Raw genomic sequence first — 26,270 nt, forward strand, 5'->3', positions numbered from 1 at the left:
CGCCACTCCTTCTCACCCCTTCTCCACTCCTCAGGGCTCATCTTTGGCCTTCTTGTCTGCAGGCTGCATGCACTGCGCAGGCAGACCCACTTCCCTGTGGCTCCAGGGACGGTCACACTTCCGCCTCAACTCCAGAACTCTCTCTGCCACTCCATACCTGATCATCAGGCCGCCTCCTTCCTGGACACCCCACAGGCACCTCCATAGCAATGAGGGTCAAAAGGAACCCATAAGCCCTCCTTCCCTTCCTTCCTGCCCCTGCCTGTTGTTCCTTCTGGGCTTCTCCTCCAGAATGACACCACCCTCTGGCTGCTTGGCCACGTGGGAAACACAGGTGCATTTTGACTCTTACCCCTTTCTCAAGGCCACCAGGCTGGAAGAGGCTTCTGTGGTGTCCCCCTTTATCCCTCATTGCTCCATCTCTGCGGCCTTCTGTCCCTACCCCCCATTGTCTCAAGAGCCTCCTAACTGGTCTTCCTAACTCAGTCTTCTCCCCTTGAATCCCTTCTAAGATGCAAATACATTATGTGATTTCCCTGATAAAACCCTTCCAAGGTTCCCCATTATTTCAACTCTACAGCCCAAGCACCTTGCAGCCATTGTGATCCAAACCTGTTCGGGTTCTTCCATCTTCTCTCCCCCTTCCTCAACAGGTCGTGTCTTTGCTTAGTGAGCTCCCACGGCTGAACTCTTTCCCTCCAGTCCACAGCTCCTCTTCTGAAGTCTCTGGTCTTCCATGCAGTCACTTCCTCCATGGTCCTTCCTGGCCCTCCGACTCTGGTTAGGGTCCCTCACTCCATGCTTAGGCCGTTTAGTGCTCAGCATCCCTGTGGTGATGGTTTGCTTCCCCCAACAGGGGGTCAGTTCCTTGAGGCTCAGCAGGTGGTCTCATTCATCGGGGTGTTCCCTGGCATTACACCCTAAATGCTGGGCCCCACCCTGGTTCCCACCTCATTCACCATCATCTTACTTCAAACCAACCACACATTCCTTTTAAGAACTGGATAGGATTTTCTCTTTTCCTCTGGCATAAAGTAAGAACGTAAGAATAAGAACCTGGAGTGCAAAAGGCAACTCAATTGAATGTGAGTCCTTTGAGCCATTCAATTAAATAGGGTGATTGTGTGAGAGAGAGAGAGACAGAGACAGAGAGAGAATATGATATGTGTGGTGTAGCAATATATGTACGGTCCGTATTACATGGTGGACATTTTCGATCAACTTGAAAGATGAAGAAGGATTTCAGAGGCCCTGATCAAAGGGCAGCTGGGTGGGGGGACCAGTATCAGGAAGGGAACAGAGGGCAGGGTCCAACTGAAGGCCTGTCTCAAAAGAGGCCCTATGGTCTGGTGCTTCTGCCCAGCTGGAGACCCCCCTCCAGCTCTTCCCCTGGTGCCCGGTGGCTGCGGTGTCAGAGTCAGCTTACTGTGTGTTTTGGGCATGGAGTGACCCAGGGCAAGAGCTGGTTACCGGGGAGGCGAACTGTGGCCAATTAGCTTGAGTTCTGCCCTGGGTCTTCAGTGCCTCTTGCTCTGACTGTTTCTGCTGGCTTCGGATCAGAAGAAGATTCCTGACCATGAGGTAGATGGACCAAGACAACCTTGGGTCCCAAACCCAAAGCAGGCTTTAGTGCCCCTTACCTCTGTCTGCCTGGCAGATGCACTTTGCCTGACCAGAGCAGCCCACCCCAAGCGCTGCACGGCCAGTCAGAGGGCAGCATGATCACCAGCAAACGTACTGCCTCCACCGGCAGATTAAGTTTCCAACGTTAGGACCTAGGGTGATTTGCCTTTGTGTTTACTGTAGTGTCTAGTCAGAGTGCACTCAATAAGTATTAGACTGAATTCTGGGTATTTTTCTTAGTGAAAACTAATCATTCTATCAGCAAACACACATGGGGCACTATGTTGCAGGGAATTTAGGGAAAAACACAGACCAAATCTTCTCATTGCCACCTGGCAGCAGGTCCAAAGCCTGGTAGGCCAGCAGGCAATGGGGCAGGTAGAGCAATCTTCACCCCAGCGCTGCTGATGAAGCACCTCCCCTCCCATTTGCTGGCAGTGCCAGGAACTGGGGCGTGTCTGAAACATTTTTAGTCAAATTTTAAAACAGCTCTCCAACGTAGGGACCTGGGTTGGAATTTTGTATTTACTTAGTGTCTGCTCATCCCTGTCTTTGGGGACTGGAACCTGAAAGCTACAGGGCACCAGGCCTGAGCACACTCATCCCTTACGTCAAGGCCGGAAGAGCAATTGGGCTGATTACAGGATGGGCAGGGGGAGAGAAGCTCTAGGCTGAGGTGGAATCAAGGAAGTCTTTGTGAAAGAGGTGGCACTTTCCCTGGCCTCACAGGCCACCTGGGATGTGGACAGACATCAACAGAAAGGAAGGGCATCCCAAGTGGAGGAGCTGCGTGGCACAGCTACCAAAGAAGGACAATCAGGGCCAGGTTCTGGGTCAGAGCAGCCCACAGTCCTGCTTCCCCCTCATCCCCGTCTCCAGGAGGAACTTGAGCCCCAAGCTGGGGACAGCAGGGGAAAGGTTTTCTTGTAGAGGAAGTGCCTGGTCTGGGTGGGGTGTAAAGAAGCAGAGTACGGAGGCAGGCAGGCCAGCCAGGGCAAGTCATGGGTGCTCGGGGATGTTGTCGTCACCTGGCCCCACATGTTGCCTTCAAGAGTGACTCCTTTATTTGGCCAACACCTTAGCACTTGGTCCCTTGTAGGCACCCTTAGGGGGCAGCCATCACCTGGAAGATGATAGGCAAGGCCTGGGCAGTGGGGGCTCTCCCAGGGCTGATTTACCACACCAGCAAGGTACTGGTGTGCTAAGCACAGAGAGACTCTGAGGAAGGCTGATGGCGGGACAGGCAGATTTCAGAGGAGGGCCTCGGTGCCAGCGTGTCACCGGGGGTGGGGGGGAGGTGGGCGGAGGAAGGCCGCCGCTGCCCCTATGGAAGGAGCAGGGGGGCTGCCTACCATTTGCTGGGCCCTCGCCAACCAGCTCCTGTAATTTTGTTTACTTCTCATGACAGCTCAGTGCTATTGCCTCTGGTTCTCTAGATGAGCTCAGAGAGGTCAAGTAACTTGCCCAGGCTCACATTGTCAGTGGCAGGGTCTGTACTTGGGCCCAGCTCTGTCTGACTCAGCATGTGCCTTCTTTACTTTTCCACATTGCCTCCAGGGGAAAGTAGTTAGAAAGGAGTGGGGTACTGGGGTGCATGAGTCAAGCATGGAGCTGGGAGGTTCTAGAATGCTCAGAGCCAGCTGGCAGCTGGAAGGCCACTTGCCCTGACACCCCAGTGGTTCAGGGTATAAGTACAGGGTATGAATTCCTCCCTCTTCCCTAAACCAGGGGGAAACTCGGCTGTCGAGTGGGGGTGGAGAATGTTCCCTGATGTGCCTCCAACATCCTGGGCCATAACCCTGTTTGCCATGTGTGGGTGGCAGTAGAAGGATCAAGAGTGGCCAAGACCTAGACCTGGACCCTGGAGGCAGGGTGCAAGAAGGAAAAAGAAAGATCAGCTGCAGGGGGGATGGGTCCAGCCTCTCTTCTGGAGTCACAGGGACGATCTGGGTCAGGCTGGTGCTGCTGCCGAGCAGCCAGCGGCATCATGGGCTCCAACACAGGCCATCAGAGTGCTGGGGGTGCGGCACGGGCAGGGAAGGAAGCAGAGCCTGTAGGCTTTGGAGATCAGATGGGCAGACAGGCAGGATGGCAATCAGTGTTAGGAAACTTCAGCAGCTGAATCTGGATTCTGAAAAGGGGATTGGCATGAACAGAAAACGGGAGGGGAGGAGCCGGGTACTGCCGCTGTCCCACCATCTGGGCCTAGGCAGGAATCTCACTGCAGGAGTGAGGGAAGAGAGTGGGGCCGGGTCTCAGAACAGTGGTAGGCTCAAGTACCAGACCTCAGAGCCCCATACATCAGGAGTTGGCCCCAGTGGCCTGGGAAGGGCTGGGCCTGTGATGTGGTCTCAGTAGGGGCAGAAGGGCCAGGAGACCCCAGGAATGGATAGATCCTCTCTGATAGGACATCATGCCTTAGCAAGTAGTGACCCTAAAGTCACACAACCCTAAGGGGGCTTCCTTAGGAAGTCAAGTTTCAGAAAAGGACCTTGGGAACCCCAGGGACTCATGAATATGCATTCCAGGAGCTAAATTTCTGCCAGCAGAAGGGAGAATCTCTTAACTTTTATTTTCTTAATAGAGACACAGGCTTGCTAGTTTCCCTATTTTATTTTAAAGACAAATAACCTAATTCATTCCTTTCCTGCACCCATCTTGAGTCATTCTTACCTAAGAGGAATCTGAGGATCAGTGTTTATTTAGTTTATGCCATCTGCATGCATCAGCAGTTTAGAACAAGAAGAGACTCAACCCCTCCTTCCTTTTCCTGGTAAGGAAGCTGAGACCCAGAGGGGTGAAGAGACCCTCCCTAGGGACCAATGGCCCAGAGAGAATGAGGACAGGGTCCCGGCTGCAGACCTCTGTTCGTGCTCCCTTTCCCCTGCACCCCGCCTCATCTGGACTTGCCATGGTAACCAAGCCTTCTCTAGCGTGGGAAGCAGAGGCTGTGTAGCTGTTACCTAGCAACTCCCCATAACCAGGTCAGAGCAGAGGAGGGAGGCACCATGTGCTGCCCCCCCTGAGGAATTCAGTCCTGTCAGAATGGGGGTGCTCACGTCAGAATGTGGCCACAAATGACCTGGATAGAGCCATACCTGGAAGCACCTGTGTGGGGGAGTCTCATGCCAGCATCAGTGAATCGTTGGTACTATGGCACAGATCTGGCTGCCTGGGGCCTCTGTCCCCATGGCACACACAGGGTCACACTATGTACAGCTCTGGTTTCTGTGAATAGATGCAACATGGACATACTAGCTTATTCTGCCTGTGGGAATCCATAGAGGAGGGCTGAGGGGTGTGTGTGTGTGCAAGTGTCCATGTGGGCATTTCAACTTAGAGGGGAAAGCTGGGGGGCTGTGCTTCTTTACTCTGCCTTCTTGTTCTTTAATTGTCTCAAGAAATGTCCATGGATCATGTCCACACACATATCCATAAACATAAGATCCATAAACACATGAATGACCTGGTCATAGAGTGTGTGGATCTTCTTCTAATATTTCCTGTAGATTGGGTCTTGACAGTCACTGCCCACTGCTACCCTACCCCTTCCCTACCCGCTCCCTGTGGGGTTCCCAGGTTCTGCCTCCAGTAGCGTCCCACCCAGTGGTCCAAGCCAATCACAGTGGTCTCATTCTCTTGAAAATGGATGGTTTAGGAATGGCATGTGATCTAGTCATTGCCAGTGGAACCTGGACGAATGGTTGCTGAAAGACTTCTGGGAAGGTTTTTCTCACTAATTAAAATTGGGAGGGAATGTGCTTCTTCTTCAGTGGACATTGTCAGGCTGCATGTGATGTCTGGAACTGCAGCAGCTACTAAGAAGAGACACCAGGGGTGCTCAGAGGATCGTATTGTTGGGCCACTGAATTCAGCAAGGCGGGAACCACCCTACCTCTGGACTTGTTGTTTGGGGCATCATAAACCCCTTGTTGTTTAAGATACTTCCAGTCAGCATCCATTTTCTTGCAGCTAAAACCTCCTGACTTTACTCTTGCCTCCGTGGCCTCAGGTTCACTCACTTTCCACTAGTCTGAGTAGGGTGCCCAGTAGATGCCTGGCCAAGCATGGTATTAAAGGTAGAGGACCCAAAGGAAACAAGTAAGTCGAAGATCTGACTCCTTGGTTGGAACTGAAATTGGGCCTGTAGCTGCATGCCCAGCTTCTTGCAGGTCTGAATAGACTTCTTCCTAAAGAGCCTCCTTCCCTTCCTGCCCTCCCTCCCTCCCGCCTCCCTCCTTTCCTTCCTGCCTTCCTGCCAGTAGAACTGGCGTCCACCTGCTCACCAGAGCCAACTGTGCACATCTCTTACCCACTCTCAGTTCAGTGATGTCACGTGGGGCTTGAAACCAGCCGTGGTGGGAGTTCTTTTTTTTAATAGACAATTTTTAAAGCAGTTTTAGGTTCACAGCAAAATTAAGGGCAAGGTTTTCTATATACCCCCTGACCCCACACATGCACAGCCTCCCCCATCATCAACATCTCCCACCCGAGTGAGACACTTGTTACAATTGGTGAACCTAGACTGACACCTCATTATTCCTCACTTCCATAGTTTAAGTCAGGGTTCACTCTTGGTGTACATTCTGTGGATTTTGACAAATGTGTGACGCAGCCACCATTATAGTATCACAGAGAATCGTTTCACTGCCTATAACCCTCTGAGATCTACCTGTTCTTCTCTCTCTGCCCCCTCAGCCTTGACGACCTTTGATCCTTTTATTGTCTCTGATTTTGCCTTCTCCAGAGTGTCATATAGTTAGAATCATACACTATGTAGCCTTTTCAGACTGGCTTCTTTCACATAGTAATATGCATTTAAGGCTCCCCCCTGTCTTTTCATGGCCTGATGGCTCATTTCTTTTTAGTGATGAATAATATTTCATTATCTGGATGTACCCCAGTTTATTTATCCATTTATTTATTGAAGAACGTCTTAGTTGCTTCCATGTGTTGGCAATTAGGAATCAAACTCCTATAAACATCCATGCGCAAGTTTTTGTGTGGCCCTAAATTTTCAGCTCCTTTGGGCAAATGCCAAGGAGCATGGTTGCTGGATAGTATGTTAGACTATGTTTAGTTTTGTGAGAAAATGCTGAACTGTCTGCTCCTTTGGGCAAATGCCAAGGAGCATGGTTGCTGGATAGTATGTTAGACTATGTTTAGTTTTGTGAGAAAATGCTGAACTGTCTGCAGTAGCATTTTGCATTCCCACCAGCAGTGAATGAGAGTTCCTGTTTCCCTACATCCTTGCCAACATTTGGTGGTGTCAGAGTTTTGGATCTTGGGTTTTCTAAGAGATGTGTAGTGGTGTCTCATTGTTTTAATTTGAAATTCCCTAATGACATATGATGTTGAGCATCTTTTCATATGCTCCCTTGAGATTTTTTATCTTCTTCAGGGAGGTGTCTGTTCAGGACTTTTGCCCATTTTTCAAATGGTGTTCATTTTCTTATGGTTGAGCTTTAAGAGTCCTTTGTATAGTTTGAATAACACTCATTTATCAGATGTATTTTGTAAACATTTTCTCCCATTCTGTGCCTTGTCTTCTCATGCTCTTGACACATGGTAGGAATATCTAAGCCACAGAATTGGCAAATATAACAAATTGGGGCTCTCCCCCAGGGAGCCTGTTGTTAAACATTTACCAGCACACCAAATGCATTCATGCCTCAGCCATTTATTGGGTGAACTGTTTGCCCTTGCCTTTAAAAATGTTCAGTCCATAACAGTTACCAAAGGGAAAGGGACTGGGGAGGATGGGTGGGAAGGAAGGGACAAGGGGGAAAAAAAGGGGCATTACTATTAGTAGACATAATGTGGAGGGGGGAACGGGGAGGGCTGTACAACACAGAGAAGACAGTGATTCTATAGCATCTTACTACGCTGATGGACAATGACTGTAATGGGGTATGTGGGGGGGACTTGATGATGGGGGGAGCCTAGTAAATATAATATTGCTCATGTAATTATAGATTAATGATACCGAAAAAAAAAAACGTTCAGACCAGTGGGGGAGGTAGATCAATGACAGGCTATAGTATAGAATTCTGAGTATTGGGATAGAATCAGAACAATGATGCTGCAAGAACATAGAGGGACATCTGCAAAGTTGGGGTGGCTTCCCAGTGGAGAACTTGAGCCCTGGGCTCAGGGGTTCAAAGTGAGTAGCTGTTGTTTGGGTCCATACTGCCCAATAAAATAGAATTTGCCACATATGACTATTTAACTCAGTAGCTACACATGGCTAGGGGCTACCATATTGGACAGAGCAGATATAGAACTTTTCCATCATCACTGAAGACAGTTCTATTGAACAGTCCTGGCCTAGAAAAAAGGGGGATAAAGGCATTCCAGACAGAAGGAACAGAATGGGCAGACTCAGAAGTCCATGACAACATGACTCGTTCTGGGGAGAGAAGGGAGTTGGAACTGAACAAACAGGCAGGAGTCAGATTGCAAAATGTATTTAGTGTGAAGCTAAAGAAGTTAAATTCTAGCCCGAAAGCTACGGGGAGCGCCTGAGGGCATTTGAACAGAAGCCTGATGTCATCAGCTTTGCATGTTAACGAGATCTCTCAGGCAGTCAGTGGAGGCTGGATTAGAGGGGCCAGTCAGGAGGCAGGGAGACCGGTTCTGAGACTATCCCAAGCGCCTGGGAGAGAAGTGAGAGCAGTCTGAAATGAGGCAGTGATGTGGCACACGTGCAGATAGGTCAGAGTTGGGAGATGGCACGGACCCACTGGCTGACTGGCTCTGGCCCTTAGGAGGTGCTTTGCAAATATTTGTTGATTTCATGAATGAATTGTAGCTGAGCTCAGATTGTACAACAGGGTGCACATCCCCTGGGACCCCAGGTGGTCTGTATTTCACAAACAAAGAGGTCAGGTGCATTTCCTTTTAGCTGAAGGACAAAGGGGCAATAGGGAGAGAGACTAACAAGAGAGATGGTGAGGGAAGGTGGCATCTCCTGTCCTGTCTGAAGAGACTTGGGCTCCGGTGAGAAGGGAACGAGCTGTGAGGGACCCTGGACCCAAGCGGTGCCTCTGTGGGGCCCAGGGATAAGGGCTGTGCAGCATTCATCACCCCACCCCTTCCCCAGTCCCCCTGCCACAAGGACTTGTGGCAGATTTGGTTTCCTGCAGGGCAGGGCCATTTCCCCAGCAGACTAATGCAATGGCAGGGAGGATGTGCAGCATCAGGACAGCATTGTTAGCAGAGGATGCTCTGGGGCAATCGAATATGGCCTGAGTAGGAGACATAAACAGAACGGTGCTCAAACACATGAGAGATACCAGCATCCCTTTCTTGGGCTCTCAGAATAGCCGGAGATTTTGAGGGCAGGTGGCTAAAAGCTACTGTACCTTGAGCATTAACGTTAATATCACCTTATTTGCACTTATGGGTCTGTAAGGCCTGGGACATTTGGGTTACAAAATGAATGATAGGTGAGATGAGGCAGGTTTCTCTTGTTCACTCATTAAACAAGTATTTATTGAGCATCTGTGTGCCATACACAGTGCTGGATGTTGGGTGTACAATGGTTGACAAAACAGAGATGATCCCTGCCCGCAGGGAGCTTACAGTCTAAAAGTCTAGTGCCATCCTCTGTATATATGCTTTAGGAACCACAACACAGTCAGTAGGAAGGCTTATGTTAGAGGAGGAATCAGGAAAGGACAATTTGAGAAAGTGACATTTAAACCAAGACCTGGAGATGCCTAAGAGTTAGCTGGGTGAAGAGAAGGGGCTGTGCATTCCAGGTGGAGGGAACTGCAGGTGTAAAGGACTTCAGGACGAATCCTGGGCCATCTGGAGTCTGGGAGGCCAGTGGGGCGGCGGCAAGAAAGCAAGGAGGGGAGAGGCACAAGAGGGAGCTGGAAAGGGGGGCAGGGGCCGAACTTCACAGGGCCACGTCAGGACTTTAGATTTAAACCAAAGTGCCGTGGACAGGGGCGAGATACGATGAGACTCATGTTTTATAGAGATTGCTTTGGCTTCTTTGTAGAGAATGGGCTGAGAACAAGAGAATTCGTCAGGAGGCAAGTGTGGAGTGTAATACAGTTGCCTAAGGGAGAGACAACGGCCATGGTGCTGGAGAGACATGGAGGAACCTGAGAAGTATTTCAAAGAAAAATTGAGACCCTAAGGTTTTCTTGTGTCCTTGCCTTCGTATAGACAGGCCGAAGTGTTGCCTTTAGGCAAGACTAACCGCAAATATTTTGACCATAACGATTTGTTCCGCATGTGGCCTGTTTTGCTTTGGATTAACTAAGATATAATGTCACATGGGCCATTCCCCTGCCTCCAATCAGGACCACACCTGATGGGAGTCAATTTTACATTTGATTTCCTGAGTAAGCCTTCACAACTTCTTCTGTAACCTCTGCTCACATTTAAAAGAATTACTATTAGGAAATCCATTTGTATTTCATCTGAATGCCTCTCCCCTGAAGTTTCCTCATTTTTTGATGGGGATAAAGATGCTAAAATAAGTCACCGGGGCTGCCAGATATGAATGATGTCATAAAAAAATGATCACGTATGTCCCACAGCCAAGGTGACTTTTTTGTTGGGAATGAAGAAAAATGCCTGAATATCCCTAGAAAGGGGATCCAATAAGATTTTCATAGCTATTTAGCTCACTGCCAAGTTCTTTGCCCCTGCTACTCCAAGCGTAGTGGAATCCAATCTGTGGATTCAGCACCATCACCTCAGAGCTTGGAAGAAATGCGGGATTGAATTGGAATTGCATTTTAACACACCCCAGGCAATTCTGAGGCACATTAATTTTGAGAAGTACTGCCTACATCACACTAAGGTCACTGAAAAGTGGGTGGGCAGTGGCAGGTGCCAGATATTTGAAATTCAGCAAGCCTCAGTGAGCAGTTAGGAAACCTGAACTGGTCCAACAGGAACTGGATTTTCTCTGAAAGTCCCTGCTTCCAAGTCACGCACAGCATTTCAGCCAAATTCAGAGACAGTGTGTTGTTTCCTGGTCGGGTGGCTGGTGAGAGGTGCTGAGTGGACACGCTCTGGGGCTGAAATGCTGTCAGGTGGAAAACAACTCCTCCTGAGACCCCCTGAGGCGACACCAGAGGCCAAGGGAGCTGTCTCCCCTCCCCCCACCATGGACAGTCGGCCCTTGGCCTCTTAGCTTGGTCCCTAGTTCTCTGTGGGTGGTTAGGGGGACTCCTGCTTCCTTCTGATTGAGCCACGTGATGAGCAGGGCCACGGCTTCTTCAGCACCTCAATTAAAAAGACCCCCACAATAGCCTCAGGTGTAATAGAAAATCCGGGGCCAGGGTTCTGAGCGCTCAGTCCACACTGCATGGGAGCCTCTCCAGGCCAGTGACCCCTGCTAGCGACCTGAGGGTGTGTGACACAGACACCACACACAACCCAGGGAACAAGGCACTTGTGTTATTACTCCTGTCTTGAGACGTGTTTCAAGGGGCAAAATCTAAGGCAGAACGAAATCATTTCCTTCTGTCTTCACTGGGGCTGGTCCTCTCACGTGATCAGCCAAACGGATGAAGTTCGTGGGCTGTTCAAAGCATATGGTTTGTAAATACTGTAAAATCAAACATTACTTTGGGCTTTTATTTACTGTAACGTGCTCGTGTCACCACCTGGCACCAAAACAGCTCACGCGGTCTCCTTTGCCTTCGTTTCCTCTCTCCCTGTTCCTCCGTCTCCGTTCCCGTGCTGTCCGTGCCCCTCCCTCTGCAGTATTCACTTCTCTGCTCTGATTCCTCCTCCCACCTGCAGGGTCCCCTCCTTGCGGCGCCCTGTCTGCCACTGACTCTTGCCCAGCGCCTTCTGCGCCTGTCCCCCCAACATCTCGCTCCCGCCCCCTCCCTTTGTGCCCCTCCTGCTGCTCCCGGATCTTCTGAAATGTCTCCACTACCTTCTCCGTCCTGGGCTTTCATTTCCAAAGGCTGCCACATGCTCCCCATTCACGCTGGACTCCCCCCTGCCTCTCTCAGGCTATTTTCTCCTCCCCAGACCCACCACGGATGCCCTTCTTCCTCTTTTTGTTCTCTAAAGGCAATGTGGGCATCAGAGAGTCAGAGCAGTCAGAGTCCACGGGACTCAGCCTACACTACACTGACAGTGAACTTCTGAGTCAGAAGCCTTCTTCTTGTATCACCTTCAGTAATAGCTGCCCGCATCCTCCTTAGAGCAGGGAGCACAGGAAAGGGGCCCCACACTCCCTCACCAACCCTTTCGTGTTTCAGCACACACAGGCACGCCCAGCCCTCCTAAGTGTCCTCGGTGCACACACGCTTGCTCCCGGCTCCACTAACACTGGGCTTCCTTCTCCAGGTCGGTCGGCTCCAGGGTGAGCACTAGGAAGCACAATCCTATTTTGAGGTGACAAGGAGAGAAAGCAGCGGTGGGGCTCCTCTCCCCAGGTGCAGCTCTCGGTGGGGGTGCCAGCACCGGTGCAGCAGCCAGATGTAACAGGAAGCCCCTCTCAAAGCCAGCACCCGCATGAACAGGGTCCTGTTCAGCCAATCAGTCAAGCAATCAACCAATCGCTAGTCAGTGCTCTTGTGGGGTGGGCTTCTCTGCAGCCCTGGCAAAGCATCTGCAAAACTCAGAAAACCAAGAGGAAGAACAAATAGAGCCCAGAAGAGACGCCCTCGTAACTATAAAACAATAGCTCTAAAATCCATCATTCTAAGCAAGGGCTTCTCCAAGCCCTTTACAGAATTTAGGACGCTGCTTTCTTAGCAGCTTGTGAAACGGAGGTTACACCCAAGTGAGCCACTGGGGCATTTGTGAAAAATCCCTCCATTACCCAGAGCTTGGCTCCTCATGGTTTCTCCGTGTCAGCCACAAGGAAGAGGACTAGCCCGGGAGCGGCTCTGAGGGGGATGGAAGAAGCCAGCCTTGCCCAGGTGCAGGGTCCCCTGCCGCTCCTGTCCTGCTCCCGCGCCCCATCCAGCTCTCCGCTCAGCCTGTGGGGCTGCACTAGAGTTCTCAATCCAGCAGCATCCGCCCTTGGGGAGCAGGAGGGAAGCTCTCCTACCAACCCTCAAGGCGAGGAGGCCTTGCAGGTAAGCTGGAACATGGCCCACCAAGTCCAGCTCCACCCTGCTGGGCTGCATCCCATGCCGGGGTGTAGAAGATCGTTACTCAGCTACTCTCAGAGAAAGTTCCCAAGACAAGGAGGAAGCGGTGTTGTCTAAGGACGGGAAGTATTTCAGTTTCATTTCCCTGCTCCCCACTTCTCAGCTCTGCCATGGCCGTCCACACACCCGCGGAAGGCAGGAAAAACAAGTATGAATATAATTCTCCACCTGAGTTTCATATCAACTAATTAACCAAGTAAATTGCCAATAAATTACTATTATAAACTGTGTGTGTACAAAGGCATATATATGTGTGTGTGTGTGTGTGTATAGATACACACACATATGTATGTATGTGTAATTCCAGCTTCTCTTCCTTGTCCCCTCTTGCAGGCAGCTCCAGTCAAAAGCTTCACACTCTTCCCAAAGGGCCTCATCGGATCATTGGTGCCACATAGTTGGCAGGGAAAAGGCCTAGTTTGTTGTGCAGGCGGCCAGTCCACCAGGATGGGTTGGAGCTGTCCAGGACCTCCACCACCTCTCCGCAGTGGAATCCCAGTTCATCATCCTCAAGGGCCTCAAAGTCATACAGCGCCCGGGCCCACCTCACTCGCTGTTGGGGGAAAACACAGAGGGGTCCTAATGAGCCCAGGGCAGGAGGGCTGGCCCCCTAGAACCTGAGCCAAGAAGTATGAGGACAGAAGAAGGCCTGGTGGCCAAGTGGAGAACAGACTGGACAGTGCCAGGCTGGGGTCAGCTCTGCCTCAGGACTCTCTCCCTACCGTCATGCGCTGGTCCCCACCACCTCCATTTTGAGCTCCCTGCAGTTTGATGTCTCTCCTGGAGAACCAACCATTTCTCTAATTCCCCTCTTGCCACCTCCACGGAGCATGGTGAGAGAAGGTCACGTACCCCGGCCGCTTGGAGCTGCACTGGGTCTGTGTGTCGCCGGTGCATGAGGGCGGCGTTCATTTCGCTGCCCACGCCCATGCCACAGTGCCCGTCGTTTATGTCCAGGCTGCCTCCGCGGCGTTCCTAGGAACAGGGACAGCAGAGGACTGGTCACCACACTGCCAGGAGCACCCCTCCCAGGCCCCAGTGCCTTGCTTGGATGCCGTGGATACAGCCACTGTGCCAAGGATACTTGCTGACGACTACAATCAACTCTAGATGACGGAGAGAAGGGGAATGATGACAAAGGTCCTTAGGTTGTGAAGATGATGCAGGATTTCATTCATTCAGCCAAGCAATATTAATCAGGCACCTACCATGTGTCTAGTACTGTCTTAAGTACTGGGGATATGTAGCTGGAGAGAGACAGTCTTCATGGTGAGTCACTTCATGTGTTAAGTGAGCAGAGAGAAGAATGTCTAAGAGCCTAGGCAATCAGGGAGGGCTTTGTAGAGGAGGTGATGCTTGAAGTGCAGCTTAAAGGAGGTGGAGGGTCGGCCAGAAAAGGGCATTTCAGGCAGAGGGGACAACATATGAAAAGCCTCAAAGGAATGAGAGAAAATGCAAGGGACCATTCCGGTAACTAAAGGTGCAGTGTTGCTGGGATTTGCATGGGGAATAGAGGCAGGTAGCGGGAGACATGCTGGGGAAACAGATAGGGGCAGCTCACAAAGGGCTTTGTGTGCCCTACTAAGGAATTTGGGAACGATGTTATCTGGCTGTATTGTCCATCTCTGTAAGCCGCCTAAAGTCCCATCTGGAACAAGGTGGGGGATAAATAAAGAAATGAGCAAGGCTCCATTGCGGGTGTTAATCCATTTTTCTTGTAGGTCTGACAGCCAGATGGGTTAAGGGGCATGCATAGATTTGAAATTGTGCTGATGGGAAAACAAAGCAATTGTTCACTGACTCCTCAGGGTAAGAATACGTGTGTGTGCTATTCAGGCAGCAAGCTGTTCGATTCACAGAGCCTTCTTTGCCAAGAGCAGTTTCCGTATCCTGTTTCTGCCATGTGGGGGGCCCAGGGTCTTCCTGATGAATTCTGTGAAGTCTGTTGAGGCCTGGGAAGTTCCTCCCCCAGCCGATGGTCCTGGGACCACACCAGACCCCCAGCATTTATTTGCTATGGTTGTTTCCAGCTTTGGGGGAGTTTTCACACACTAAGTGGCAGTGGGGACAAGGTGGCCTGGGCCTGGTGGGAGAGCAGGCCCTCCTCCGCACCTCACAGCCCCCTTCCTTCCCCTGAGATACCTGATGGAAGTGGTGGTGCTGCAGGTACCGCTGCTGTGGTGGCGGTGCTGCCGGTGGGTACTGCGAGGACTGGGGGGGCGGCTGGTCCGACAGTTTGCGGTTCATCGAAGGCCGGATTTCTTCTCCCATTGCCCCGCTGAGGTGTGGGCCTCCCTGGGGCCTCCGGTCCAGGCTGTTGCCCCGGCGACCCTGGGAGAGAACAGAGAGGATAGGGATCCATCCTCCTCCCTCATCTCCGGGCCCTGCCCCACCCTTCTGGCAGCTGCTCCCAGACTTTGCTCAGGGCAACTCCAAGAAACAGCTGACCAGGCCAGGGGCCGCTCACAAGGACCGATGGTCAGACCTGCACATTTTCCAAAGTGGTCTCTGTATTCTCAGATCCTCCCAATTGGGGATTTCTGGTTTCTGATTCACACACGTTCCACGTGGTAGCCATTTAGTCCATTCCTAGTGGGCTCATTTTTCTCTGTGTAATCAAGCTTAAATGTTCTATTTTACCGACACAATGCCACCCCTCCTTATCACATGTTGCCACCCTGCTGGACATTCCTACCCTCCAGATAAGCTCTGCTATTGACTTTGCATAATTTTGAACTGTCATTTATAGCCAGGTGATGGAGACCCAAACAGCAACAGTCTTGCAGCACCATGAAAACCAGTCTGCCACTGGGAAGAAGCAAGGCCTTTCTCCTTAATGCTACCACAGCCTCGTGAATCAGAGCTATGTTCTTGTCATTTTCATTTAACAAACCATTACATAGGGCTCTGGGCTTAGAATATGCCAGGCACTCTTCTAAGTGCTGTACAAATATGAACTCATTTAATCCAGTTTAATGCAGTTTTATGTTGCCTCTCTTATCCCTGCATGCACATCCTGGCAAATTAATTGTCCATTTCCTGGTTAAAATAGTTAACAAAGTCTTGGTTAGCCTTTGTTATTCTTCCTGAACTTCTGTGTGTACTCTGTAGGAACACCCTTTTCTCCTTTGACTGCAACTTCTCAGGCTTAAAATCAACCAATTACTCAAAAGGAATGGCTTTTTTTACTTTCCTAAAGCCCATGCTGCTCTTTAAGTCTCAATGCCTTTTCAAATAACCTGTCCCATCTCTTACAATCATGTTATTTCCTTTGAAAAACATTTTATAAATTGTGTGTGTGCGTGAATTTACTTATGGAAGGCCAGGTAACACTTCCCTGGCTCCTTCTATTTCCTTGGCACCAGATTCTGTAGCAAGGGCTGTAACTATACCTCATTTGATTCTCATAACAGCCCAGTGTGGGAGGTTTCATTTTTCTCTCCATTCTACAGATGAAAAAACCGATACTCGGAAAGGTTTCTTAACTTGGCTAGGTAACAAGGATAGTTAGTGATGAACTCAGAACTTAAGGCCAGGTCGGTCTGATGCATTTTCTACTAAAATAATACTTCATATTCCAAACTGCTCCGAGAGCAAGAATTCCAGGTCCAGTTTTCTCCCCTCCCCCACCCCATCACAGAGCTCTCCCTGCTGCCTTAGTCCTGGACTCTAGGCTGCTCTGATGTCCCTGTGTGCAGTGGTTCTGACCCCTTCATCCTTGGGAACTCCTGTGCAAGACTGAAAACTGTGATGTAGGAATGTCCATAATAACAAAAGGAGAGAAGAGCTAATGTTTATTGGTGTCTGTGGTGTTATCAGAAAGATGGAAGAGAAGGGGAAACATTATCTTCCCTAATACTTGAAACTATCCTATGAGGTAGATGTCACTATCATTCTGATCTTAAGGTTGAGGAAACTGAGGATCGGAGAACTTTCCAGAGTCACATAGTTAGGAAGTGTTAAGCTAGGCTTTAAACTAATATCTGACTTCAGAGTTATTCTGCCTTTCGGCATACTCAGGACGTACCCACCTAATGCATTGTCTGGATGGCTCACGTAGGACTCAAGCTGCCTAAAATCTCTAGATTGGGGCTGATGGGGACATGGCGCATACCTGATTGTCTTGGGTTCTATCCCTCAGGAAGATCTGCTTCTGTTTGGAGATGGAAGTCGTCCTGTAGTAGTCCACCAACATATTTAGGGATGGAAACTTCTCTGTCCATAGGAAATAATTACCCTTGTTGTCTCTCATGACCTTGAAGTGCTGAACATCATCCTCATGCCTAGACATCAAGGCAAATCCAGATTGCATATTACATGGTGACAATGGCCCTGCTTCCAGGGCTGATTGCATCCAGGGGTGCCTGAGTTCTGTTTGGGCAGGAAGTGGAGATATGGGTGGCCAGTCCCTCACTGGGCAGGTAGGCTGGCTCAGTCACACTCTAGGGGGAGATTTATGGGAGGGACTGCTCAGGACACAGGCTACATTAGAATTTTCACATCAGCAGGAGGTAATCTGTTTTCTGACACTCGAACCAACCTTATACAAGAATAAAAATGTTCCAAGTGCTTTACAGTCTGTGAGGTCAAGGGCCTTTTTACAATGTTTATTTGAAACATGGCAACTTTTGAGTCCTGTACTATGCTAAGGAGTCTGCCCAGACTCAGAGGGGAGGGGTTTTCAAGCCCCTGTTATCTTTCTGTTATCAGAAGTACTTTGAACCAGCTCCTTTAAGCCCATAAACTAGCTCTGGACGGTAAGAGACTCCCTTGAGAAATTTGTCACGCTTTGTTCTCTACATAATGGAGATTTCTTGATCTTGGTTTATGTTTTGCATAAATAAGGTTACAAAGTATTGTGAGCTTTTGGGGAAAAAAGTGGTTTTCTGGTGTTTTAATTGGAAAGGAACTCAGAGATCATTTAGCTTTACGCCTTCACATCACTGGTGAGGACACAGGCTCAGAGAGGTGGAAGGGCTTGGTCAGGTCACCAGGAGTGAGTGGCAATGTTGAGCCAAGAACCCTGGCCCTCTGATTTCAGTCTAGTGAGCTGGGCCTGGCCCACCATGTACACATACTAACTTGTTTTGGTTCCACACTTTTGACAGCAGCTGGACTCACAAGTGATGGGGCACATTTGTGCCTGGGATGGGGAAACTGGATTTTATTTATGCAGAAAGGGGAACAGGGCCTTTACCAATAGCTCCAATCTTTCTCCATCACCAAGTCATTCTCTTTTGGATGTCAAGTTTATTTGTCAAATGAAAATACACTTATATGTAAAAATAAACTGGCACTAATGATACCAATTGCTTTATCCAGCAAAAAGGTCAAGAATTGAACAAGGGTTGGAGAATAAGATTCATCTGGAGATTGGTGGAGGTTTTTTAGGGATGGATGTAATGGTCTGTGTTCAGAGGGACAGAAATTCTGATGGTCAATCTCATCTTTTGTGCTGGACTCTGCTCCTAGCTGGGTGCCCATGCAGTGTCCTCTGCCTGACTGTTTTGGGGTAGTAACCAACCCTCTGCCATCACTGCATGGTCTTGCCCTTGGTTTTGGCCACTAGCGAACGCTTTCTTCACTCACATACCACATGGCCTGTCTCATAGCCATTATGGCTCACATCTGCATGAGGAGGAGGAAATATTCTTATGATAGAATTATTCATCCACCACCTCTTAGTCAAAGAATTCAGAGCAAGAAACACTCATGAGCTGAGAGAATGGATGTCAGGGTTGCAGTTGGTGCTCTGGGTCTTGGGAGAGAGCTTGGCCACCCCACTGTCTCAAGCTCTGAAAGGGGCAGACAAAAGGCTGTAACTCGGGGCTCTAGACTCTAAAGCCTAGTGTTTCAGACCCTTAACAAATGCTCAGTGATAGAATGACAATTAGCTTCTAATTATCTGTCCCCATGGCAGAAAGCCGATGTATAAATAAATAAAAATGATTTTGTTTTAAAATATATTCTGCTACATTTCTGCAGAAGATGTGAAACTGATTATGGTGATAGTCACCATGACAAGGAGCCAGGTGGCCTCACCAGCAGGGAAAGACTGCGGCAAAGGCAAGGCTGACTGCTTTGCAGAAGTCACCTTAATCAAGGAAATATGAGCCCTAACTCCCAGCTGAAAAGGCCACAGTCAACTTACTTAGCTGGTCCAGTCTATAATCAGGGCCCTTAAGAAATAGGTTTGACTGTAAGATTTATTAATAGAACAAAAGTTCATTAAGACCTAACAAGTTTAGAATTTGTGTTAAGTCAATATTGACCTGGGCTAAAATTTACTATGGTCTAAGCTGTGAAAAAGAGTTTTAGTTAAGGAAAATTAAGAGTTTCAGCAAGATTTCAAGGGCAACACTAATGAGACCAAACTATTTTTGAATACCTTAGTGGCACAGGTATACAGTAGCTGACCCATTATTTGTTAAGTCCTTCCTACCTATTCCTTAAAATATCCATTCTTTGAAAACAGTAAAGTGGCCTCAGCTTATTACTTGAGATTGGAGTTATGTACTTACAGCAGTAAAGCTGCGTGCCCTTCAAAATATATTGAATAATATGGACCAACATTTCCTATCAATTCCTTCAACAGTAGGTGTCACTGTACAGGTTGTCACACCTCCTTCTGTACTATTTACATTAATTCTTGCACTTTCACATGTGGTCACCGAGTTTGATACATGACTTGCAATCCCAGACACGCTGACCACACGTGGTGTGTTCAGACTGAGGCTTCTGAGTGTGGGGCTGTGTCATGTTTAGGTGTGGACTGAGTCACTTCCTCCCGGGTGCTGGGCACTGGCGCGACCTCCCGGCTAGTCCCCGCCCCAGTCGGCCTCATGCTGCGAGGCCGCTCTCCTTTTTCTGTGATAGGTTGTGGTGCGGTAGAGCAGCCCTGCTTCCGTGCAGCCACCTCCAACTACACAAGTATCCTACGGTGGTGACTTGGAAGTTTTGTTCTCTTATGACTGTTCTTCAGGCATTCATCAGGAATAAAGGAAAAGGTTAAGACTTAAACCCCAAGACAGACGTGGACAATTGGGGGACTTCTCCCTTCCTTCTCCCTCCCCACTTCCTTCTGCAAATACTCATTGAACACCAACTAGGTACGAGGCGCCACTAAAGGCACAAGGATGAAACAGATAAAAATCCTGTCCTTCCAGAAGCACCTCGGCCAGAAAGGGAGGCAGATGGATGTACACATAATTTTGGCCACAGACTACTGTACGAGGGAGTTAAGTAAACGTGTCATGGTAAGGAAATGGATGGCTTCAAAGTTGATGAGATGCCTGGGTCCCTTGGCCAGCACACCCCTGAGCAGAAGGTCACGTTCAAGGGGTCACCTCACGGCCTTGGTAGTTGGGGTCAGGGCAGTGTTGGGAATGGCCGGTACCTGACGGAGATGGAGAAGTCCCCTGGGGAGCTCTGGCTGGCCCGGATGATGAAGAAACCAACCTCCTTCCCCATGAGTAAGTTCTCTGCCTGGTGTCTTGAGAGGCCTTCATGAAACCATCTATCAGGCGAGATAAAAGCAGAGAAGCTTGGTGAGACACCGGTGGTAGGAGGGGGCAGTAGAGGAGACACGACCCAAAGCAGGAGGGGAGGCAGGGGGCTCTGCTGGGCGGGGAGAGAAGAGAGATGGGAGAGGGGCCGGGGAGCCTCTGCCACAAAACAAATGCCCTAGGCAGTTTTCAGGCCAGGTGAGGGAGTGTTTCCTTGAGGTACCATCTTTGTTCCTTCCCTCCTGGAGAAGTTTCTCTCTACCTGGGAAACCTGGGTCATGGAAATGTGCCCCTGCACCAAAATGGGGCAGTGTGGCAGTGACTCGCTGTGGGAAGTGGCCACCTGTTGGCAGCTGTGTGAGGGACGTGCAGGGAAGATGGTGCACCAGGACAGGGACCCCTTCAGGCACTGGGGCCCACGCGGCAGAGCTGGGAGGGACCTTGGGTGCTGGCTCCCAGGCTGGTACCTCAGTGTCCGGAAGGAGAGTTACAGCCCCAAGCCCACGTTACCTGGGTGGTGTGGAGTGGGAGGGGCTTTGCTCAGTGCGCCCAGCAGAGGCTGCCAGGCACCCAGGGAACCCTGCCTGCACACACACTTGGAAACAAGCAAAGCCGGCATCCGCCACCTGGCGGTGTCTACACAGCTAGCTCCTGGGCCCTTCCTGCAAAGCCAGGCTGGAAAATAATCTTTACTGTGAAAAAGAAGAAACAGGAGAAACTTCTCTTTCAGGGGTGCAGTCAGGGTGGCAGCCTCAGGAAGGGCTGCTGCAGGGGACATGGCACATATGCAGAAGACCAAGCCCTTCCATAGGGGCGAGGCAAGCAGACTACAGACTCAGGGCAGGAGGCCAGGAACCGCTCTCATCCGTGGAAGAGTGAAACAGGTGTTTGCAGTCAGTCAGCGGCCAAGCCCCGCCTGTGTCCCATTTCTTGAAGGAGGCTGCTCTGATTGTTGCTGCTAGAAGGCCAATGTGTGCATCCCTTTATAGTGAACGTCCAACAGGCCATGGCTATGGAGTCCTTTGTGAGCAATTCCCCGTGCCCTCCAGAATTCAGGAACCTGTACTCCAGACAGAGGTGGCAGGAGAGATGTCCTTATTCCAGACGCAGAACTGCAGGGTAAGGTTGGTTGGGCTCCAAGGGGCAGATGGCTTCTGGCAGTCATCTGCCTGGACATCCCACCAGAGTATGTGCCACATACTCCCCTGTAGGGCTGGACAAGTGACCGCCACAGCATGGCCCAGTGTAGGAAATGTAATGCAGGTGGAAAAAGAAATGGGGCATGCACCACAGCAGCCATCCCTCCAAGGGAATATTTTGGAAGAGGTAGCAAGTGGTTAAGGGAGTGTTTAGAAAATAGGTATTTGTCATCCAGTTGGAATTTGAAAAGTGACTTCTTTCAGGACTTGCAAAAATGTCTGGCTGCTACATATTAAATGAGCGGCCAGGGTTATATTACTACCTATCATTCCAAAGCTATCCATTCATCTATTGAAGAGCTTTTTATTGAACACTTGCTACGTGCTGGGCCTCCTCTGGGCACTGGGGATGTGAGGTGAGCAGACCAAACCCTTGCCCTCCTGGGACTTACATTCTAGTGGGGGTGGGGGCGACACAACCGACAACAAAATAACGGAAAACATACTGTCAGATGGGTGCTGTGAAGAAAATGAACACCGAGGGGTGGGGCTTGGGGGAGTACATTTAAATATGGCGGAGGGGAGGGCCTCCCTGGGAGGAGGGTATTCTAACCCTAAAGGATACTGAGAGACTAGGAGAAACCAGTAAGGGATGCAAAGGAGGGGCAGCCAGGGAGTGGGGAGAAGCAGGGGGCAGGGTGTCCTGGAAACCAAATGCAGTAAGTGTTTCAGGGAGAGAAAGACCCCCACCCCGACCCCAGCCACAAATACTGCTGAGATGACAGCTGGAAGTTCACTGTGACCTTGATAAACAGGTTTTGAAGAAGTCGTGGGGGCTCCAGAGAGAATGGGGGCGAGGAGGTGGCGAATCCAAACTTTCTTTTGAAGAGGTGGAGTCGTGCTGGAAGGGGATTTGTGATCGAGGGTTGTTTTGCTTTTGTTTTTTGGTAAAATGTGAGAAATTGCAGACGGTTGTTTGCCGATGATCCAGAAGAGAGGGAGAGAAAGCTGACGCGGGAGAGAGGGGGGAGAATTTCCCCTGGAGGCACAGACAAACTGCTGCAGGAAAGGCAGAGTGTCTGAGTGCTGGGCGAGGGTGGCTGGAGTGAGTCAGGGTCGGGGTGGGGCAGAGGGGCTTTTCTCGTGGCTTCTGTTGTCCCAGTAACCTGGAAGCAAGGCCATCGGCTGACAGCGCATGGCTGGGGAGCCGCTGGAGGTCTGAGGAGTGGGGAGGGGATGATGTGGTCATCTGGAAGGGTACAGGGCAGCATCAGGCGCCCAGCTGTCAGTGGTCATTCTCTTGTTTCAGTAGTCAGTTCAGTTCACCTCAGCAGAGTCACCAGTACCACTTGGGTTTTCTAACAAACCTTTGCTCTTTGGGTGCATCCTGACTCTCAGACAAGAATAGATTTCTGTCAAACCCCTGTGGTCAATTCTTGAGACAAATCTTACCTTTTCATTTCCTCTTTATGAAGGGAATTTCCCCCTTTTCCCCACTGATGTCTCTCACTGGCGTGAGCATGGTTTAAGGAAGGTGGGAGTGTCCACATGCCTGATTAGTGTGTATCACGTTAGGATGCAAGGTAGGTTGGGAGGTAATGGACAAATGCCTGGAAGTAGCAGATCCTGAAGTGGGGTGCCCAACAGCACCTCCGTTGGAATTCTTGGGAGCCTTATGATTATAATTATAGATGATTTTAGTTTATAAACCTAAAATAGGCAATACATGCACATGGTATAAATTTCAAAAGGGAATGTAATGAAATGCAAATCTCCCTCCCACCCCTGGCCTTCAGCTGTGTGGTTCCCTCTTCAGAGACAGCCCATTTTGACAGCATCTTGGGTATGCACGGATAATTTTAGTGACTACTGAAAAAGCAAGGCGGGTGTGTGTGGGTAGGCCCCTTTCAGCAGGCTGGAAATACTTACTCAGGAAATTGGATGTCTATAAAATTCTGGGGCACGTACCCCTCTTGGCTCCCAAGCTCCGCCTTGAACCACTCCTCTTGGATACTTAAGATCTACAAGGAAGGGAACAAAGGGCAAAGACATGCAGGGAGGACCAAGAAGCAAGGGGAAGGGGCTGCCTGGAGGAAAACAAGTCAGAGGAACCGCACAGCTGGCCCCAGTGGGTGGGAAGCAGGTTTTTCTTTGGAGTGTGGCTTATCTGGACCCCAAGCTGTTTCTGTCCGCTTGTGCCCCCCACCCGTATGACTCCACCATGGCTTGGCCTCCGAGACTCAGCACTCAGGGGCCTCCCTGAACCCCTTCCGCCTTCTATGTTGGAATTTCATGTGTCCCAGATCTCACCACCCTAAGCTCCGTGTCTGGGCAGACGATGGGAAAGCCAGCCACGGTTTTTTCTTTGCCAGCTAACCAGGAACCTTTTAAAAATTTAATTTGTTCTTTTTTAAAAAAACAATCAGATTAAAACTTAAACTTCCATGTGGGGCCAGCTCTGAAAACAGTAACTTTTTGTGTTCACGCTCCACGTGTTTCACAAACAATCTGGACATAACAAGCTATTTGGAGTGTGTTCTCTGAACCGGCTCTTGCAGATCACAAACCGATCCCGAAGTTGTCTCCTTACTATACGGCCCTACCTTGACCAAGACCCCGAATGGTATCACCTACCCTGAATACTCATATGACTCATCAGACTTGGCTCCGTGTGGCTTCTCGTTATTTCAGAAAATGTTTCACTGTTTAGAGACGTATCTTCATGCCTCCCGCCTCTACCCCCCACTTAGAATGTTTCTAAAGTATGTGGCATAGACTCGAACAGTAAGGAGGAGCCCTCCTACTTCTGGATTTTGTATGAGAAATAATAAATCCTTGTTATTGTTTAAGCCATTTTTAGTTTCTGTTCCTTGTAATTGAAAATGTCTTAACTGACAGAAGTGCTGTTATAAAGGGGAAGGCAGAAGACGGCCAGGAAAGACTGTGGTCCCCGGAGTAGAGAGGGACCCCAGAGGCACAGCGGGGGGAAAGCCTGGGGAGTTTTGTGGGGAGCCATTACAGGATTTTAAGCCAGGAAATAACGCAGTAAGGACCAGAGTCATGAAAGAGGGCTGTGCCAGAGCATGGGGACGGATTGGAGGGGTGGCGTCAAGGGGAAACTGTAGGAAGACGCGGGTGGCATCCGGGTGAGCGTAAGGGGCATCCGGGCCTAGTTTAGCGGCATCCAGGAGGCAGCGGGCAGGCTTTCATGACGAGGAGCGAAGGGAGGAGGGTCCCAGGAGGGCTCTGGGTTCGGGGCTTGGGAGATTGAGTGGGTGGTGATGACTCTGCTGAAATAGGAAATACGGGAGGAGGAGCAGGTCTGAGGAAGAACTCCCGGGCTTCAGATTGTGTGCGGGTGACTCCAAGCTGCCCCTGGGACTGAGAAGAAAAGCTCGGTGAGCCTTGGGGGTGCGTCTGGACTCGGCCGAGAGGCCACGGCTGGAGTTTAGGATTCCAGAGTCATCCGGAAGTGGGTGGGGTTGAAATCACGGGTCCCACGGGTTTGCCTCTCCCAGAGATGGAAAGAGAATGGCAGGGAGCTAAGAGATTGAGAAGTGATTATCTATTTCTAATATCACTTCTGAGGTGGAAGAAAGGGGACAGCACTTCGAGTTTGGGATGAGGAAACCTGGTTTCCAGCTTGGCCCTGTCACCAGCTGTATGACCTGTGGCAGGTCAATTAGCCATCTGAAAATGGGGACAATATTACCAGGCTAGCTCCTCACGGCGCTGACGTGAGGATCAAAGGAGCCCTGGTACCTGGAAGTGCTTCAGAAAGTGCTGTTTTTTAAAACCACATTTCTGTCCAGTGTGATATTCTCATGAGGGAGGACTCCAGCTCTAGGGGACAGGGCGGAGTTTACAAGTTCTTTAAAGTATTAGCTGTATGTGTTTTGAATATAATCATTCGTTTTGAAGAAATAAAAGTGTGTCCCATATTTGAGCTCTAGAGTTGCTGTGAACAGAAAACCTTCCTTCCAGTTTCTAACATCAGTTGTGGCTGCTGGCATCACTGAAGATGCTGCGTACGTGTCTGCTGAGGGGCATGGTGGCAGGGGAGCGGGGTGTGGGGGAAATCTAGGTCAAAGAAGAGCTAAGAGACTCAGCACCTGGGCCCGTTATCTGAATAAAGAGCACAAGGACATGTCACCCCATACCTGCTCCCCTGAAATTTTGGCCTTGGAATTCCTTTCTCCTGTCACATGGCAATGTGACATATGGCTTGGGTGGCAAATGTCAAATATGAAGGTGAGGAGGGGAGGAGAGGTGGAAGAGGCCTTTGGAAATCGGCTTCTCGTGGTAAGAACCACACTTTTTCGATCACTGACCTGAAACCAGCTGTAATTTAGTAATCATGGCTCACCCCCATCTACCTCCTGCAGCAGCTGAGAGATTATCCCACGGACGTGGCCATTTCTCTCCACCACCTGGAGCTCGGTCTGCCTGTGACCATATTCCCAGAGAGGTGAATTTCTGGGCTTTTTTATGGTTTTAAAAAATCTCTCTTTTTGTGCAGAGAAGAGTATTTGGGGGGAGATGGTTTCCTCTTGCCGTTGCTGGCCCCACACTTCCTGTTCTCATCTCTCCATCTATTCGGCTCCCCTATCTCTCACACCCATCGCATCAACCTGAGCAAGGAGTTCAGCCTGAACCCATGAGCTTTAACACTTAGCTTTACTGTATCTTAATTCTTTTAATGTTGCCTTCAAGAATAATTTTCTGGGTTACATGGCCTGAGAATAAATTAGACGTGGGATGAGGACAAAATGTACAGTTGGCAAAATTTTAAAATTGGATGGAATTAAAACTCTTAGAGGCATAGCAGAAATCTGAAGTATTGAAGAAGTTAATTATGTAGG

At 49.8% G+C, this 26,270-nt stretch overlaps 1 protein-coding gene across 2 annotated transcripts in view; it reads right to left on the reverse strand.

Moving 5' to 3' along the window:
- Positions 1 to 12,976: 12,976 nt before the first annotated feature.
- The window catches only part of GRAP2 (GRB2 related adaptor protein 2), a 56,119-nt gene continuing 42,825 nt past the window's right edge, over positions 12,977 to 26,270 (reverse strand). For both annotated transcript variants that reach the window (XM_036931461.2, XM_036931460.2), the window contains 6 exons: positions 23,338 to 23,429; positions 20,161 to 20,280; positions 16,879 to 17,047; positions 14,907 to 15,095; positions 13,617 to 13,739; positions 12,977 to 13,317 (listed from right to left, as the gene is read on the reverse strand). In XM_036931461.2, the coding sequence (XP_036787356.1) occupies positions 13,138 to 13,317; positions 13,617 to 13,739; positions 14,907 to 15,095; positions 16,879 to 17,047; positions 20,161 to 20,280; positions 23,338 to 23,429 (873 nt within the window). In that variant the 3' untranslated portion in view covers positions 12,977 to 13,137. The remainder of the gene's footprint in view (positions 13,318 to 13,616; positions 13,740 to 14,906; positions 15,096 to 16,878; positions 17,048 to 20,160; positions 20,281 to 23,337; positions 23,430 to 26,270) is intronic.

The sequence above is a fragment of the Manis pentadactyla genome, chromosome 10, assembly GCF_030020395.1.
Source record: "Manis pentadactyla isolate mManPen7 chromosome 10, mManPen7.hap1, whole genome shotgun sequence".
Taxonomy (NCBI): Eukaryota; Metazoa; Chordata; class Mammalia; order Pholidota; family Manidae; genus Manis; species Manis pentadactyla.